The sequence below is a fragment of the Mercenaria mercenaria genome, chromosome 4 (assembly GCF_021730395.1).
Source record: "Mercenaria mercenaria strain notata chromosome 4, MADL_Memer_1, whole genome shotgun sequence".
Classification (NCBI taxonomy): domain Eukaryota; kingdom Metazoa; phylum Mollusca; class Bivalvia; order Venerida; family Veneridae; genus Mercenaria; species Mercenaria mercenaria.
In genome coordinates, this window is record NC_069364.1 from 33,397,838 (window position 1) to 33,415,795 (window position 17,958).

Consider the following 17,958-nt stretch of genomic DNA (forward strand, 5'->3'; position numbering starts at 1 on the left):
TCTTTTATCTGAGTTGCAATGTTATTTGTTGTGTGTTTTGTTAATTTTCTCTGAAACATTCATTATTCTCAAAGGTATATTTTCTTTTGGATATAGCAATGATTTGAAACATTATCCACCTGAAAGGGAGGTGTTGTATCAGCACTGTAGAGGAAAAGTCATAGATAGGGAACTCTCTGGAACATACTGCTGTGATAAGCCTTTACATACTGAATCACTCTAGTCAGCAACATCTCTATGTAGTTCCGTCATTGTGTTCACCAATATAATACTACAGATGCTACAAACCATGTTTGATGAAGATCCATCCAGCAGTTAATGAGAAGTCTTTTAACGGTTTTTCTAATTTTTGCTCTAGCTGCCCCTAAAAGAGGCCAAGTGCCCCCATTTGTATAAAATTGGGAGAGGAGTCCCCCGGCTGTACAATTTCCAGGGTTTTCCTGGAAATGAGGCTGGAATTTCATGGAAAATGAGATTTTCCAGGGATTTTGATAGACCCCGGAACTTTATACATGGAATCTTGAAAACCATGGAAAAAAGATTCCAGGGTAGCATAGAATTAGCCTGGAAACCCTGGAATCATACCCGGAAAGTTGGAACTTAGTCTTTTTTATAGGCTGGAAACAGCACGGAAAATACTTAGAAAAATTACCACTTGTATAAAATCAGCATGGAATGAACTTAGAAAAAAATTTCTGTCTTTTTGTTAGCTCTGCTGTATAACTTTGTGCAGTTATTTCCAGAACCAAAATGTCAATGTTTGCAGCAAGCTTGCTGCAAGCTAGTGACAAGCTTATAAAGGCTGATCAAACAGGATCATGTAGCTAACATCTTCTTGAATCACTACCACGCCAATACAAAGGCAGCACTACATAGTACAGGGGACGGCGACTGCCTTTTTAATGCAATATCAACCTGTCTTGTCGGCGATGAATCCATGAGTGTCGAGTTAAGGTTTAGGTGTTGTGTCGAGATGATCAATAACAGAAACAAAATTCTACGACATAAATTGTATCCAAGACTAGTGTTAATTTCCCCTGATTATGACAAGGATTGTGTAGATTGTACTAAACCTGGTTCATATTCCTCAGTTTGGCGAATGATTGCCGTGTCATTTCTACTCAACATACCAATAGATTCAGTGTATCCAAATGTAAATGGTAGCAAACATATTGCCTTTCAGTCTCTGAACACTTCATTCAGACCGCCGTTCGCAGATCCAGAAAAAGGGCGAATAACCATTATGTGGACACACACGTCGGTACCAGACAGAAATGCTTTCGGGGAAAACGTCTCCAAACGTCAGAGAAAAGAGTGGACGCCAAATCATTTTGTACCTCTCGTTGATGTTCCTAGACAGTCTGCTCGACAAGAAGAAAGTATAACACCAGCTACCAATCATTCTTCAGCATCAAGCACACATTCTCTGTTCCGATCTCCAAACAGATTTGAAGCGTTAGTAACTGAAGATGTCCACATGCCTGAAACAGATGACGAAACGTGCTCAAAACACAATGAACTATCAAACAGTTACGAGAAAGTAGATACTTGTGAACCACACACATGTGAAAAGGTCAGGGAAACTTGCAATCATTATGACATTGATGAGGAACGCCCACCGTCACCGCCATTGGAAAAGTATGTACTGAATGATTTATCGACCATAAATGAAGAACCTGAAAATGAGAAAATCCAACTGTCAGAAGATAGCGTTGAAACAAACACCTCCTTCGAATCACTGAAATCTGCTGAAATGAATGAAAACACGACAGTTCCGGAAAAAGATTATTCATGCTTGTGTTGGTTCGATTTCTTAAATAATTATTTAAATGGTTATAAAAATATACTATCAAAAATGACCATCATTTACTAGTACCTCATATCTATCATATCTAGACACTACAGTTACTTTCGAAATTATAGCCGCATTTAAGAAAATAAAAGTCCATTTCGTATGGGTTTTGCACGAAAATGTCCATTTCAGAGGATGCGGTCTTACTAAATTGTAACGTTCTGGTTATTATTTAGTGAAATATTTTATCTAAAGCTACCAAGATTTAGTTATACATCTAATGTATCATATATATTTAGGAAATTACAAATATCATCGAAATTGACGCCACAATTAAGAAAATAATTGTCCATTTCGTAGAACTATGTCCATTTCGAAGGGCACGGTTTTAATAAATTGTAATAGTTCGGTTATATATTAGAAAAAAAAAACTACCAAAAGTGTCCAACATTTAGTTTTACCTTTAATCTATCATATCTATTTATGAAAATACATATTTCATCAAAATTAAACCCACACTTAGAAAAATAAAAATCCATTTCGTAGAAGTTTGGCGCGAAAATGTCATTTTCGGAGGACGCGGTCTCAATAAATTGCAATATTATGTTTAAAAATTAAAAAATAATTTATCAAATGTGACCAATATTTAGTATTACCGTCTACCAGTAATATCTTTTCATGAAAACACAAACATCATAGACATTAACGCCACACTTAAGAAAATAAAAGTCCATTTCGTAGAAGGTTGGCACGAAAATGTCCATTTCGGAGAGCGCTGTTTTAATACATTGAAATATTTTGGTTATAGATTAGAAACAAATATTATCAAAAGTGACAAACATTTAGTATTACTTCTAATATATCATATCTATTTATGAAAATACAAACTTCAACAAATTTAGACCCGCAATTAAGAAAATACAAGACTATTTTGTATAACTTTGGCGCGAAAAAAGTCCGTTTCAGCGGACGCGGTCTGAATAAATTGTAATATTTTGATTATAACTTGGAAAAATAATTTATCCAAGGTGACAAATATTTATTTTACATCTTACCTATAATATCTATTTACGAAAATACATATAACTTTTTCATTGAAGTTCCATTTAAGAAAATATAAGTCCATTTCGTAGGATCGAGGCGGTCTTAATAAATTGTAATATTTTAGTTATAAATTGGAAAAAAAAATATCAAAAGTGACCCATACTTTAACCTATCATATCTTCTTATGAAAATACAAATTTCACCAAAATTAAACCCACAGTTAAGAGAATAAAAGTCCATTTCGTAGAAGTTTGGCGCGAAAAAGTCCATTTCGGAGGACGCGGCCTTACTAACTTGTAATAATTTGGTTATAAGTTACAAAAATAATGTATAAAAGGTGACCAATATTTAGTATTACCTTTAACCTATCATATCTTCTTATGAAAATACAAAAATCATCAAAATTAAACCCATAATTAAGAAAATAAAAGTCCATTTCGTTGAATTTTGGCACGAAAATGTCCATTTCGGACGACGTGGTCTTAATAAATTGTAATATTTTGGTTAAAAATTAGAAAAATATATTATCATAAGTGTCCAACATTTAGTATTACCTCTAATCTATCATACCGTTTTATAAAAATGCATATTTCATGAAAATTAAACCTATAATTAAGAAAATAAAAGTCCATTTTGTAGAATTTTTGCACGAAAATGTCCATTTCGGAGGACGCGGTCTTAATAAATTGCAATATTTTGGTTATAAATTAAAAAAATGATTTTTCAAAGGTGATCAATATTTAGCTTTACCTATTATCAATCATATCTATGGAAGAAAATACATATAACTTTTTCATTAAAGTCACAATTAAGAAAATAAAAGTCCATTTCGTAGACGTAAAGTCCATTTTGCGAAATGGAGTCCATTTCGCACTCTATCCCTACCCTGATTACTGCAAGCTTGCAGCAAGCTTACACATGCTTGCATGTATTGACATACAGAAATGTCAGATGCTCACAAAAAATACCTCCCAAAATTCTAAGTCCACAATTTCTACCAATTTCCTTCACAAAAATCTCTTATTGGGTAAGTATGTGTTGTGACTTATTATTATAAACTACTATTAACTAAATAAGATAGGTAACAAAACAAATGGAACAAGCAAATTCGATGAATTGGTATCCCCCGCCGAAAGGGTTTGTGGTCAGGAATGGCAAAAAAATATATCCGGCAAAAAGTTAAGGATGTTACTAAGCAGCAAAAGAAGCAAATAATTTCATTTGTCAAAATCAATTTAACAGAAAATGAATGCTATTTTTTGGTTGGGGGAGGAGGGCAGCGGGGGTGACTGGGTGAGGGTACAAAACATCGATTATTATCATTGATCATCGATGTTGATTATAAATATTGAAATATGGATGGAAAATTAAAAATGAAAAAAAATAAAAATGTGGGGGGGGGGGGGGGGGGGATGACTGGGTGGAGGAGTGAGGTGGGGGAACAGTACAACTTTGTATGTTGATAAATATTCATGAAAGTCTGAAAAAAATAATAATAAAAAGGAAAGAATTTTTTTTTTGGGGGGGGGGGAGGTTGGTCGGGGCAGGGGGTGTGACGAAAGCAAGGTGGTGACCAGGTGTGGGTACACAACTTCACATGTTTATAATAAATGTTCACGGAAAAGAATGAAAGAAGTTTTATGAAATTCTACCAATTGGTTGGTTTGTTATGTACAAATCTGTAGATTTTCAAATAATTAAAGGGCAATAACTCTTAGGAAAATTGACCAATTGAAAAAAAAAATGACATACATCACTGCAGTATGTTGGTTCATATTTATTTCAAGTTTCATGAAATTCCGCCTGCTAGTTACTGAGAAATGGCTGCGGACGGACATTTTTGGGCATTTTTCATTAAATCAAGGGCAATAACTCTAAGGGAAATCGACCAATCCAAAAAAAACTTGACGGGCATCATCGCAGTATGTTGGTTCATGTTTATTTCAAGTTTCATGAAATTCTACCTGCTAGTTACTGAGAAATGGCTGCGGACGGACACACGCACACACGGACGTGACGGACGGACAACGCCATTTCAATACCAGAGTGTAAACAATGCTACCAGTCAGCTGACCACATGTAGTATATTCAGAGAGTATTTGCTTTAAATCAATGTTTTTAACCTGTTATTAAATGAACAGAAAGAAATGTTTATAGATTATTTAGTAATTATTATAGATCATTATACTTTTTAATGAAACAGAAGAACATTATACTGAAAATTTAGCAAAATAAACTTATTTATTTTTTAAAGCAGCATTTTGTTATTTATAGGTATTTTTACTTCCTTTTGTTAATTCTGATATATTTAACTACATTTATCACTTATTCTTTTCAATATTAATTTAAGATTTTCAAATTTTCAAAAAAAGGTAGTATTTAATAAGAACTGCATGTCTAGTACTAGACTAGCTCCTACACTATAAATATATTTTTGAATCCGTATCTTTAAAATTGTGAATATTGCCAGCCTGTATCTTAGGTCCAAATTCATAGTCTGATAACAGAATCAGTTCTCTTAGAATTTTTTTTAAAAAATTCACGTTATCTTATTCAAGGGTTATTTTTAGCTGGAAAATTTGTTAAAACGTGCTGGTATTTATACTTGTAAAACACCTTTTACATTTTGTTACATGCTAAATTCTTGACAATTTATTTTATAAGCTTAGGGTAATTAAAACATAATGTATAAATAACTTCTCCATTTCCAAAATACTCAGATTTATCAATATAATCATGTTCATCCAGATGTTGAACTATGCAGCAAAAATAAAGACTATATAAACAGTACTGTCAGCTGATTAATGTTTACCCTCTATTTGCTATTCTGGTAGAAGCTGCATCAGAGACATTTTTTGGCCTCATTATTCATCACAATCTAAAGTTTCAATTTTAGGTCATTGACATACCCAATAATAACCTAATTTTTTATGGACATGTAAGTGTTAAATTAAATCTATTTTTCAGGTATATCATCATATGTGTATATAAAGTATCAGCACCCATGAATGAATTGAGACCTTAGATATTAATCTGTTTAGTGATTGTGTTCAAAGGCTCCATACAACAGTTCAAAGACATGTAAGTATATTGGCATTATATAATTCTATAGTAATATACATGCACACGCTACAATAGTTATATGTTTGAATGAGTGTGTGCAATTGACAATTTCCCCCAAGCATGACTGAATGGATCAACATTTCCAGCAGAACCCATGGTAGTTTTTATAATTATATCCCTTGTAAAGATCCTACTTTCAATATTCCTTTCTATGAATATGTTGACATTTACTTCCACATTATAAATACTGAAAAAAGATTGCCTTAACAAAATAAAATAATCCATCCATCTAGTTACTGTATTATCATTTTGTTGTTGTTGCAGAAATCATGAAGGAAAAGTATAATGTGAAGCCCATGCAGGTCGGTGACAAGATTGGAGAGGTCCTGAAACGGCATTACCAACTTTTAGTAACATCTCGAAGCCGATAAAGCCAGACAGATCTACCTATCATAAAAATCAATAAAACCAATAATCCAATATCATCGCTACCGGACGGATTCGTTGATTTCCGTACTAATTGTTGTTGTTGTAGTAACACGGGGGAAAAATCGATAATTAACAGCTTTGGTCATTATCTGATGCATTTACAGACAGACGGTTTGCTAAACGGTATTCTTGAATTGAATGAAGTTTTGATAATTATTAAAGTGAAAATCGGAAGAAGTCTAAAATTTATATAATACTTTGTTAATTGACAAATAAAAGTAGTATTTAAGAATATGAATATGTTATCTAAAATATTTAGAAATCGTTACATTTTATTTATCCAACACAGATTTACTTTCTTTTTAATACATGAAACATCATGCTAACATATATCTATGTACAGAAAAGAAATATTAACGCACAAGAAACTGTCTGTAAATAAAATAAATATTCAAGAATATGAATATGTTATCTAAAATATTTAGAAAGCGTATATACTTCCTCTATATGTGCTTTCTTTCAAATATTATGAACATTAGAATATGCGCTTTTGTTTCTAAACTATTTCCAAAATTCTGAATCACTAATGTTTTACGATTTTCATAGTAAAAGGTAGTAAATACAGCAAATTCTCATGTATTTCCACAACATGAAGTTTGTCAGTAATTAGTTTTGAAGCCTTCATAAGAAATATAGCTTTTTTTTTCAAGAGTATATTTGTTGTCGAACGATCTGGAGACCGGTCGCTTTAAAGAAAAAGAAGTATAGAAATAAGACTTATACTTTTAAAAGGAAATACTTAACCCTCACCGTGCTGGACACGATTGGTTCTTCGTTTGCAATCAGTGTTGATCATGATCAGCCTGCACATCCGTGCAGACTGATCATGATCTGCACTGTCTGCCATTCAGCCAGTAACTGGTATGCACCCTTTTCATAATTAATGGTACTGTCCAAATTGAAAAACAGACAAGTTCATTATTGTAATTTAGCATGGTAAGGAATAAGTTTCTTATATCGTGCCTAAATAGAAATATCATATTTGCGTGACTTGAATAAGTACTGCTGACAAATAGTATACTTTAACTATAAATATTGTAACAGGAAAAAAAAAACAAAAAAACATTGAATAACAATAACTTCGTCAATATCTCAATTAAAGAAGAGCAGACTTAACTAAGTAATAACTTAAGATTTTTCTTGAAATTTGGGCCAGGATCTTTACTCAGTAGATATTTACGGAACAACTCCATTAACGATATGAATTGTAAATTTGTACTGATTTTTCTTACTGTCATACGATTCATGAAATAAGGGTAAAAATCTTTTAAAAAAAATCCTGAAAGAAAGGGAAAAGACTATATAAAGACAGAAGAAAGTGAAAGACATATATTACAATGCAAAAACCATAATACCATAAAAATACCTATCACTTATAGTAAGTGGGGTAACATATCTTTTATGACCCGCCTTGAAACAACACTGACCGGATATTGTTTACCCCTAGGCAATATTGTAATACACAATAAAAGTCAAAAGGTAATTTTAGGATATTTGTTACAATTAAATCATTTTATGCTTAATGTGATTGTGTGCAATCTTGAGACTAAAACAAATAATAGATATCGCTTTTTTTAAAAAACGAATGATTAAAGAATGTACCAAAAACATGTATTAATTTAAGAATACAGAATAATGTATACAAAGTAGGTGAAAGAAGCAGAATTATCAGTTCATCAAGGCTATCTTTCAAATTAAAGTTTGGTCATATTATGAATAATAGAAAATGATTTTTTTTTTTGGTTTCAAAATTATTAAAAAAATCCTATATGAAGAAAAAAAGATGACCGCGTCGGAGATCGGACCCGGACTGTCGCGGCAATAAACAAGAGCACCGCCTTGCGGGTGCTGACGCTCATCTGATTTTTTTTGTATAATAGAAATATTGTCCTACCCATGATTTTCTAAGTCTAAAAAGGGCCATCACTCTTGCAAAAAGCAGGATAGAGTTATGTTTCTTGATGTACAGTGTCCACTTATGATGGTGAAAAACTGTTGCAAGTTTTAAAGCAATAGCTTTGATAGTTTATGAGAAAATTTGACTTAAACATAATATTCAACCAAGAAAATGATTTTTCTAAGTCCAAAAGGGGCAATAATTATTGCAAAAAGCAGGATAGAGTTATGTTTCTTGATGTACAGGGTCAGCTTATGATGGTGAACAAGAGTTGCAAGTTTCAAAGCAATAGCTTTGATAGTTTAAGAGAAAAAGTTGACCTAAACATAAAACTTAACCAAGAAATCTGATATTTTCTAAGTCCAAAAGGGGCCATAAATCTTGCAAAAAGCAGGATGGAGTTATGTTTCTTGCTGTACAGGGTCAGCTTATGATGGTGAACAAGTATTCCAAGTTTCAAAGCAAAAGCTTTGATAGTTTAGGAGAAAAGTTGACCTAAACATAAAACTTAACCAAGAAATCTGATATTTTCTAAGTACAAAAGGGGCCATAAATCTTGCAAAAAGCAAGATGGAGTTATGTTTCTTGCTATACAGGGTCAGCTTATGATGGTGAACAAGTATTCCAAGTTTCAAAGCAATAGCTTTGATAGTTTAGGATAAAAGCTGACCTAAACATAAAACTTAACAAAGAAAACTGATTTTCTAAGTCCAAAAGGGGCAATATTTCTTGCAAAAAGCAAGATGGAGTTATGTTTCTTGATGTACAGGGTCTGCTTATGATGGTGAACAAGTATTCCAAGTTTCAAAGCAAAAGCTTTGATCGTTTAGGAGAAAAGTTGACCTAAACATAAAACTTAACCAAGAAATCTGATATTTTCTAAGTACAAAAGGGGCCATAAATCTTGCAAAAAGCAAGATGGAGTTATGTTTCTTGCTATACAGGGTCAGCTTATGATGGTGACCAAGTATTCCAAGTTTCAAAGCAATAGCTTTGATAGTTTAGGAGAAAAGCTGACCTAAACATAAAACTTAACCAGGCAACGCCGACGCCGACGCCGACAACCGCTCAAGTGATGACAATAACTCATCATTTTTTTTTCAAAAAATCAGATGAGCTAAAAAGTCTCCAGATCGTTCGGCAAAAAATAATATAGGTATCTGGAAATTAATCATCGCTTTATTTCTTAAGAATGCTTTGAAACTCAATTACTGACAGACTATATTTTACGGAAACATATGAGAATTAGTTTCTTTAAGTATTTTTTTTGCGATAAAATTAAAAGCATTTGTATTTTTAATGCGAATTGAACACTAAATCCTCCATAGCGTTATTTTAAACCACAGCGGATCTAGATTTCGGCGATTCTTTTTTTTTTTGTCAGTGTGAAGTTGCCTACAATTCATAGACTTTGAGCTATGACAATTTGTACCGATAAAGTCAGACTAGCAGATGACAATATTTATTAAATACTTTTTGAGCTAGGCGTGTCACAAGGTAAAAATGTGCATTTTTGGCTATTTCAGGGGCCATAACTCTGAAAATAGGGGTGGAGCCAGACGAAAAATAGGAGGTGTGCAAGTTCATATCATGATAAAGACTCATGCAAGGTTTCATCAATTTATATCAAATAATTTTCGAGCTAGGCGCGTCATGAACTTCGGACGGACGGACGGATGCACGGACAAGACCAAATCTATATCCCCCCACCACTCATGGGGGGCACAAAAACACACATGTGACCAATGACATAGTATAGCCACACTGGAATAAATACTGTTTTTAAGTATGTATATCAGGAAAACGGTGTTGGCACCAATGTTCTTGACAAAAAAATGACTCATACTGAAAGAATGCAGAAAAATTTGTGTGTACCCGACCATACCAGCTAACACTTGTCAACTGTTTTCATTATTTGATAAAACTTACTTGTAAAAGTTTTGTTTTAGAACATATATTTATAAGAAATATATCTAGCAAGTTCCATGAAGCAAAAATCTGAAGAATTCATTGTTAACTACAGCATTTTGAACTTAGAATGTCTGTATTTCATAAGTTATTTTTGTGTTGTGAGGCTCCAGTGCATACACTTTGAGGTACTGAGCACAGTAAGTTGTGCTATGTGGCATCCGTTATGTACTGACACTGTGCAGGCGGGATTTATTAACAAGAGGGCCAAGATGGCCCTAAGTTGCTCACCTAAGTAACATACAATAACAGTGTAAACATGTTTTACCTACTGATTTCATGGAGACAAATATTCTGACAAATTTTCATTAAAATTGGACCAAACAAGAGCTGTCACTAATGGTGACAAATGCCCCCGCAGCACCTTGACCTTTGACCTGGTGACCCCAAAGTCAGTAGGGGTGCTGTACTCAATAAGTACTATCAGCATATGAAGTTTGAAGGTCCTGAATGAAGTGGTTTGCATGTAAAGTGCCTTCATGCAAAAAGTTAACATTGGTCCCTGTGACCTTGACCTTTGACCTGGTGACCCCAAAGTCAGTAGGGTTGGTGTACTCATAAAGTACTATCAGTATGTAAAGTTTGAAGGTCCTGGGTGAAGTGGTTTGCAAGAAAAGTGCCTTCATGCAAAAAATTAACGTTGGCCCCTGTGACCTTGACCTTTGACCTGGTGACCCCAAATTCAGCAGGAGTGGTGTACTCAATAAGTACTATCAGCATGTGAAGTTTGAAGGTCCTGGGTGCAGTGGTTCGCGAGTAAAATGCCTTCATGCAAAAAGTTAACATTGGCCCCTGTGACCTTGACCTTTGACCTGGTGACCCCAAAGTCGGCAGGGGTGGTGTACTCATAAAGTACTATCAGTATGTAAAGTTTGAAGGTCCTGGGTAAGTGGTTCGTGAGTAAAGTGCCTTCATGCAGAAAGTTAACGTTGGTCCCTGTGACCTTGACCTTTGACCTGGTGACCCCAAAGTCAGTAGGGGTGGTGTACTCAATAAGCACTATCAGCATGTGAAGTTTGAAGGTCCGGGGTGCAGTGGTTCGCTAGTAAAGTGCCTTCATGCAAAAAGTTAATGTTGGCCTCTGTGACCTTGACCTTTGACCTGGTGACCCCAAAGTCAGTAAGGATGGTGAACTCAATAAGTACTATCAGCAAGTGAAGTTTGAAGGTCCTGGGTGAAGTGGTTTGCGAGTAAAGTGCCTTCATGCAAAAAGTTAACGTTGGCCCCTGTGACCTTGACCTTTGACCTGGTGACCCTTAAGTCAGTAGGGGTGGTGTACTCAATAAGTACTATCAGCATGTGAAGTTTGAAGGTCCTGGGTGCAGTGGTTCGCGAGTAAAGTGCCTTCATGCAAAAAGTTAACGTTGTGACTAACGAACGAACGGACTAACGGACGGACAGTTGAAAACTAGTATGCCTCCCTTCGGAAGCATAAAAACATGGCCTCTTGAGTGTAAATAAGCTTATTCTTTGATTTGACCTGGTGACCTAGTTTTTGACTATACAAGACCCAGATAAAAAATTCATACGATATTGCATGCACACAAACATTCTGACCAAGTTTCATGCATATCAAATAAACAAGAGTGTTAACAAGCTTTTCCTTTGATTTGAACAGATGACCGAGTTTTTGACCCAATATGACCCACTTTCGCACTTAGCCTAAGAATGATCAAGATAAACATTCTGACCAAGTTTCATGAAAATAGGGTCATAAATGTGGCCTAAACAGTGTTAACAAGCTTTTCCTTTGATTTGACTGGGTGACCTAGTTTTTGACCCCATATGACCCAGTTTCGAATTTGGCCTAGAAATCATCAAGAAAAACATTCTGACCAAGTTTCATGAAGATAGAGTTATAAATATGGCCTCTAGGTTGTTTACAAGCTTTTCCTTTGATTTGACCTGATGACCTAGTTTTTGACCCGACATGACCCAGTTTAAATCCAGGCTTAGAAATCAAAACATGGCCTCTTGAGTGTAAATAAGCTTATTCTTTGATTTGACCTGGTGACCTAGTTTTTGACTATACAAGACCCAGATAAAAAATTCATACGATATTGCATGCACACAAACATTCTGACCAAGTTTCATGCATATCAAATAAACAAGAGTGTTAACAAGCTTTTCCTTTGATTTGAACAGATGACCGAGTTTTTGACCCAATATGACCCACTTTCGCACTTAGCCTAAGAATGATCAAGATAAACATTCTGACCAAGTTTCATGAAAATAGGGTCATAAATGTGGCCTAAACAGTGTTAACAAGCTTTTCCTTTGATTTGACTGGGTGACCTAGTTTTTGACCCCATATGACCCAGTTTCGAATTTGGCCTAGAAATCATCAAGAAAAACATTCTGACCAAGTTTCATGAAGATAGAGTTATAAATATGGCCTCTAGGTTGTTTACAAGCTTTTCCTTTGATTTGACCTGATGACCTAGTTTTTGACCCGACATGACCCAGTTTAAATCCAGGCTTAGAAATCAAAACATGGCCTCTTGAGTGTAAATAAGCTTATTCTTTGATTTGACCTGGTGACCTAGTTTTTGACCATACATGACCCAGATAAAAAATTCATATGATATTGCATGCACACAAACATTCTGACCAAGTTTCATGTATATCAAATAAACAAGAGTGTTAACAAGCTTTTCCTTTGATTTGAACAGATGACCGAGTTTTTGACCCAATATGACCCACTTTCGCACTTAGCCTAAGAATGATCAAGATAAACATTCTGACCAAGTTTCATGAAAATAGGGTCAAAAATGTGGCCTAAACAGTGTTAACAAGCTTTTCCTTTGATTTGACTGGGTGACCTAGTTTTTGACCCCATATGACCCAGTTTCGAATTTGGTCTAGAAATCATCAAGAAAAACATTCTGACCAAGTTTCATGAAGATAGAGTTATAAATGTGGCCTCTAGGTTGTTTACAAGCTTTTCCTTTGATTTGACCTGATGACCTAGTTTTTGACCCGACATGACCCAGTTTAAATCCAGGCTTAGAAATCATCAAGATAATCATTCTGTGCAAGTTTGTATCAAACAAGCAAATTCGATGAATTGGAATCCCCCGCCAAAAGGGTCAGAGTTGAGGAACGGCAAAAAAATATATCCAGCAAAAAGTTAAGAATGTTACCAAGAAGCAAATAATTTCATTAGTCAAAATCAAATTAAAAGAAAATGAATGGTTTGTTTGGGTGGGGGGTGGGGTGAGGATACAACAGTTTACATGTTGATTATAAATATTGATAGAAAACGAAAAATGAAAAAAAAAAAAAAAAAAAAAAAAAAAAAAAAATTGGGGGGGGGGGGGGGGGGGGGGGGGGGGGGGGGGAGGGGGTGACCAAGGTCAGGTGGTGACCAGGTGTAGGTACACAACATCACATGTTTATAATAAATGTTCATGGAAAAGAATGAAAGAAGTTTAATGAAATTCTTCCAATTGGTTGGTTTGTTATGTACAGATCTGTGGATTTTTAAACAATTAAAGGGCAATAACTATATGGAAAAAAACTTGAAGGGCATCGTCGCAGTATCTTGGTTCATGTCTATTTCAAGTTTGATGAAATTCTACCTGCTAGTTACTGAGAAATGGCTGCAGACGGACATTTTTCATTAAATCAAGGGCAATAACTCTGAGGGAAATTGACCTATCAAAAAAAAAACTTGACGGGCATCAGCGCAGTATCTTGGTTCATGTCTATTTCAGATTTGATGAAATTCTACCTGTTAGTTACTGAGAAATGGCTGCAGATGGACATTTTTTATTAAATCAAGGGCAATAACTCTGAGGGAAATTGACCAATCAAAAAAAAAAAACTTGACGGGCATCATCGCAGTATGTTGGTTCATGTTTATTTCAAGTTTCATGAAATTCTACCAAGTAGTTACTGAGAAATGGCTGCGGACGGACGGACGGACTGACGGACTGACAACGCCATTTCAATACCCCCCTCCCGATTTCATCGGCGGGGGATAATAAAAGCATAAATGAAACTTTTATATGGCTGAAAGGGCCGAACTAGAAAACTTTGCGCCTTTCAGGGACAGTAACTCCAGAACCCATGAAGCCGGTTTTTGAAAGGAACTAAGATCTTATTGTGACTTAAGTTTTGTGTAAGCATTGTTAAAATAAAATACAAAAATGTCACTTCTATCATGTTCACAAGGTAAAAATTAACAAATTTTGTCTCTTTTAAGAGTCAATCAGGGGCCGTAGATCTGGAACCTATGATTGAATCTGACAGATTCATCATGGAATCCAAGATTTATTGTTGTTGAAGATATTTTTCAAGTTTGTATCAAATCAAACCATAAACGAAGTCTCTATATGGCTGCAAAAGCCCAAATGGCAAATTTTGGCCCTTTAAGGGGCCATAACTCTGGAACCCATGATGGGATCTGGCCAGTTCTCGAAAGGAACAGAGATATTATGCCAATACAAGTTGTGTGCAAGTTTGATTAAAGTTGGTTGCAAAATGTTGTCTCTATCGTGTTCACAAGCCAAAAATTGCAAATTTTGGCCCTTTAAGGGCCCATAACTCTGGAACCCATGATGGGATCTGGCCAGTTTCCAAAATGAGCCAAGATATTATGCCAATACAAGTTGTGTGCAAGTTTGATAAAAGCTGATTGGAAAATGTGGTCACTACTGAGTTCACAAGCCAAAAATAGCAAATTTTGGCCCTTTAAGGGGCCAAAACTGTGGAACCCATTAAGGGATCTGGCCAGTTTTCAACAGGAACCCAGATATTAGGCCAATAAAAGTTGTGTGCAAGTTTGATTAAAACTGTCATGTTCACAAGACATTGTGAATGGACGACTGATGGACAAAGGACAAAATGCGATCACAAAAGCTCACTCTGTCACTACATGACAGGTGAGCTAAAAAATACAAGAGGACCATGATGGTCCTGAATCACTCACATGTCCCCGCATGACCCAGTTTTGAACTGAGTATGATGTCGTTTTTTCTATTATTTGACACAGTGACCTAGTTTTTGAGCTCATGTGACCCAGTTTTGAATTTGACCTAGATATCATCAAGATAAAAATTTTGACCAATTTTCATGAAGATCCATTGAAAAATATGGCCTCGAGTGGTCACAAGGTTTTTCTATTATTTGACCTAATGACCTAGTTATTGAAGGCACGTGACCCAGTTTTGAATCTGACCTAGATATCATCAAGGTGAACATTCTCACCAATTTTCATGAAGATCTCGTGAAAAATATGGCCTCTAGAGAGGTCACAATGTTTTTCTATATTTATATCTACTGACCTAGTTTTGGACCACACGTGACCCAGTTTCGAACTTTAACTAGATATCATCAAGGTGAACATTCAGACCAATTTTCATGAAGATCCATTGAAAAAGGTTTTTCTATTTTTAGACCTACTGACCTAGTTTTTGACCGCAGTTCACCCAGTTTCGATCTTGACCTAGATATCATCAAGATGAATATTCAGACCAACTTTCATACAGATCCCATGAAAAATATGGCCTCTAGAGATGTCACAAGGTTTTTTTTATTATTTGACCTACTGACCTAGTTACTGATGGCACGTGACCCAGTTTCAAACTTGAACTAGATATCATCAAGTTGAACATTCAGACCAATTTTCATGAAGATCCATTCAAAAGTATGGCCTCTAGAGCGGTCACAAGGTTTTTCTATTTTTAGACCTACTGACCTAGTTTTTGACTGCAGTTGACCCAGTTTCGAATTTGATCTAGATATCATCAAGGTGAACATTCAGACCAACTTTCATACAGATCCCTTGAAAAATATGGCCTCTAGTGAGGTCACAAGGTTTTTTTATTATTTGACCTACTGACCTAGTTTTTGACAGCACGTTACCCAGTTTCAAACTTGACTTAGATATCATTAAGATGAACATTCTGACTAACTTTCATGAAGATCCATTGAAAAGTATGGCCTCTAGAGAGGTCACAAGGTTTTTCTATTTTTAGACCTACTGACCCTAGTTTTGGACCACATGTGACCCAGTTTTGAACTTGACCTAGCTATCATCAAGATGAACATTCTGACCAACTTTCATAAAGATCCCATGAAAACTGTGACCTCTAGAGTGGTCACAAGCAAAAGTTTACAGACGGACAGACGACGGACGCTGCGCGATCACAAAAGCTTACCTTGTCACTTTGTGACATGTGAGCTAATAATCAACAAGTGTGGAAAGTGTAACATGTAAAAATGTGTAGAAAAAGCTTTGTTACCCACATGTAAACATTTCAGTGTATTATTTAAATACTCAATAAAATATTCAAACAAGGGCCTAAAATGACTTAATGGCCATTACAATGGAGTTGTTGTTCATCAGCTATCATTACACAAACATGTTAGATCACTTCTTCAGAGCTAGTGAAGTTCTTCACAATGCATAATGTCAAATCCATTCTTCACAGCTTGTCAAGTTCTTTTGCATAACTATGTCACAACACTTCATCACAATGTCAAGTTCTTCAGCTACATCGTGTCCAATCAATTCTTCAGAACTGGCTTGAGCTTTTTAGATCCAACGGCTGGAAAAAACATAAAATCAAGTACATGTAGTGTTTTTTTATATTATACAACTTGTACAAATGGGGTGATTTTCATCCTATTGCGATAATGAATAATTACATCTAGTTGAATGACAAGAGCTGTCACAGGAGACAGCGCCCTCTACTATTTCGATGCTGGACAGTGAAAATGAGCACATCTGAGGAAGATGGAGCAGTCACTGGAGTGTTTAATGACTCCAATGTGGATGAAGGTATTGGACAATAACTTATGTTTGTGTCAAAAGAATTAAGTAATAAGAGAGATAAAGATAAACTTATCAAAACATTTAATTAAGTATAATTCTAAGCAAAAAGGGGGCATAATTCATGAAATATTGGTGCAAGAGTGATGCACCTTGTGTCGTATGATGTGTAAACAACTACTTTAAGTTTGAATCAAATCCATTTAGTAACAAGAGCGCTGCCAAGGGGGACAATATACGCCCAAAGGGTTACATCAGAGGATGGGTGCAAAGTTTAAAGAACTTGACTGTTGAAGCCCAAAGGACAGGAACAACAAAGGGAAGAAATTCTAAAAACAAGAGGACCATGATGGTCCTGAATCGCTCACCTCTTCCCACATGACCAGGTTTTGAGTATGATGTCGTTTTTTCTATTATTTGACATAGTGACCTAGTTTTTGAGCTCATGTGACCCAGTTTTGAACTTGACCTAGATATTATCAAGATAAAAGTTCTGACCAATTTTCATGAAGATCCATTGAAAAATATGGTCTCTAGAGAGGTCAAAAGATTTTTCTAATTTTAGACCTACTGACCTAGTTTTTGACCGCAGCTGACCCGGTTTCAAACTTGACCTAGATATCATCAAGATGAATATTCAGACCAACTTTCCTACAGATCCCATGAAAAATATGGCCTTTAGAGAGGTCACAAGGTTTTTTTATTATTTGACCTACTGACCTAGTTTTTTAAGGCACTTGACCCAGTTTCAAACTTGACCTAGATATCATCAAGGTGAACATTCTGACCAATTTTCATGAAGATCCATTCAACGGTATGGCCTCTAGAGAGGTCACAAGGTTTTTCTATTTCAAGACTTACTGACCTAGTTTTTGATCGCAGTCGACCCAGTTTCAAACCTGACCTATATATCATCAAGATAAACAT

General features: G+C 35.3%; 1 protein-coding gene across 3 annotated transcripts in view; it reads right to left on the minus strand.

Annotated features, from left to right (window-relative positions):
• Positions 1 to 1,349: 1,349 nt before the first annotated feature.
• Positions 1,350 to 17,958, minus strand: part of LOC123551423 (fanconi-associated nuclease 1-like) — a 210,861-nt gene continuing 194,252 nt past the window's right edge. For 2 of the 3 annotated variants that reach the window (XR_008370548.1, XM_053540910.1), the window contains one exon: positions 16,479 to 16,807. Coding sequence is in view for 1 of the 3 variants with exons in the window: in XM_053540910.1 (XP_053396885.1) it covers positions 16,767 to 16,807 (41 nt within the window). In the remaining 2 variants the exon portion in view is untranslated. Of the gene's footprint in view, positions 1,482 to 16,478; positions 16,808 to 17,958 lie in introns of those variants that run through there. The other variant, XR_008370547.1, reaches the window with a different exon arrangement.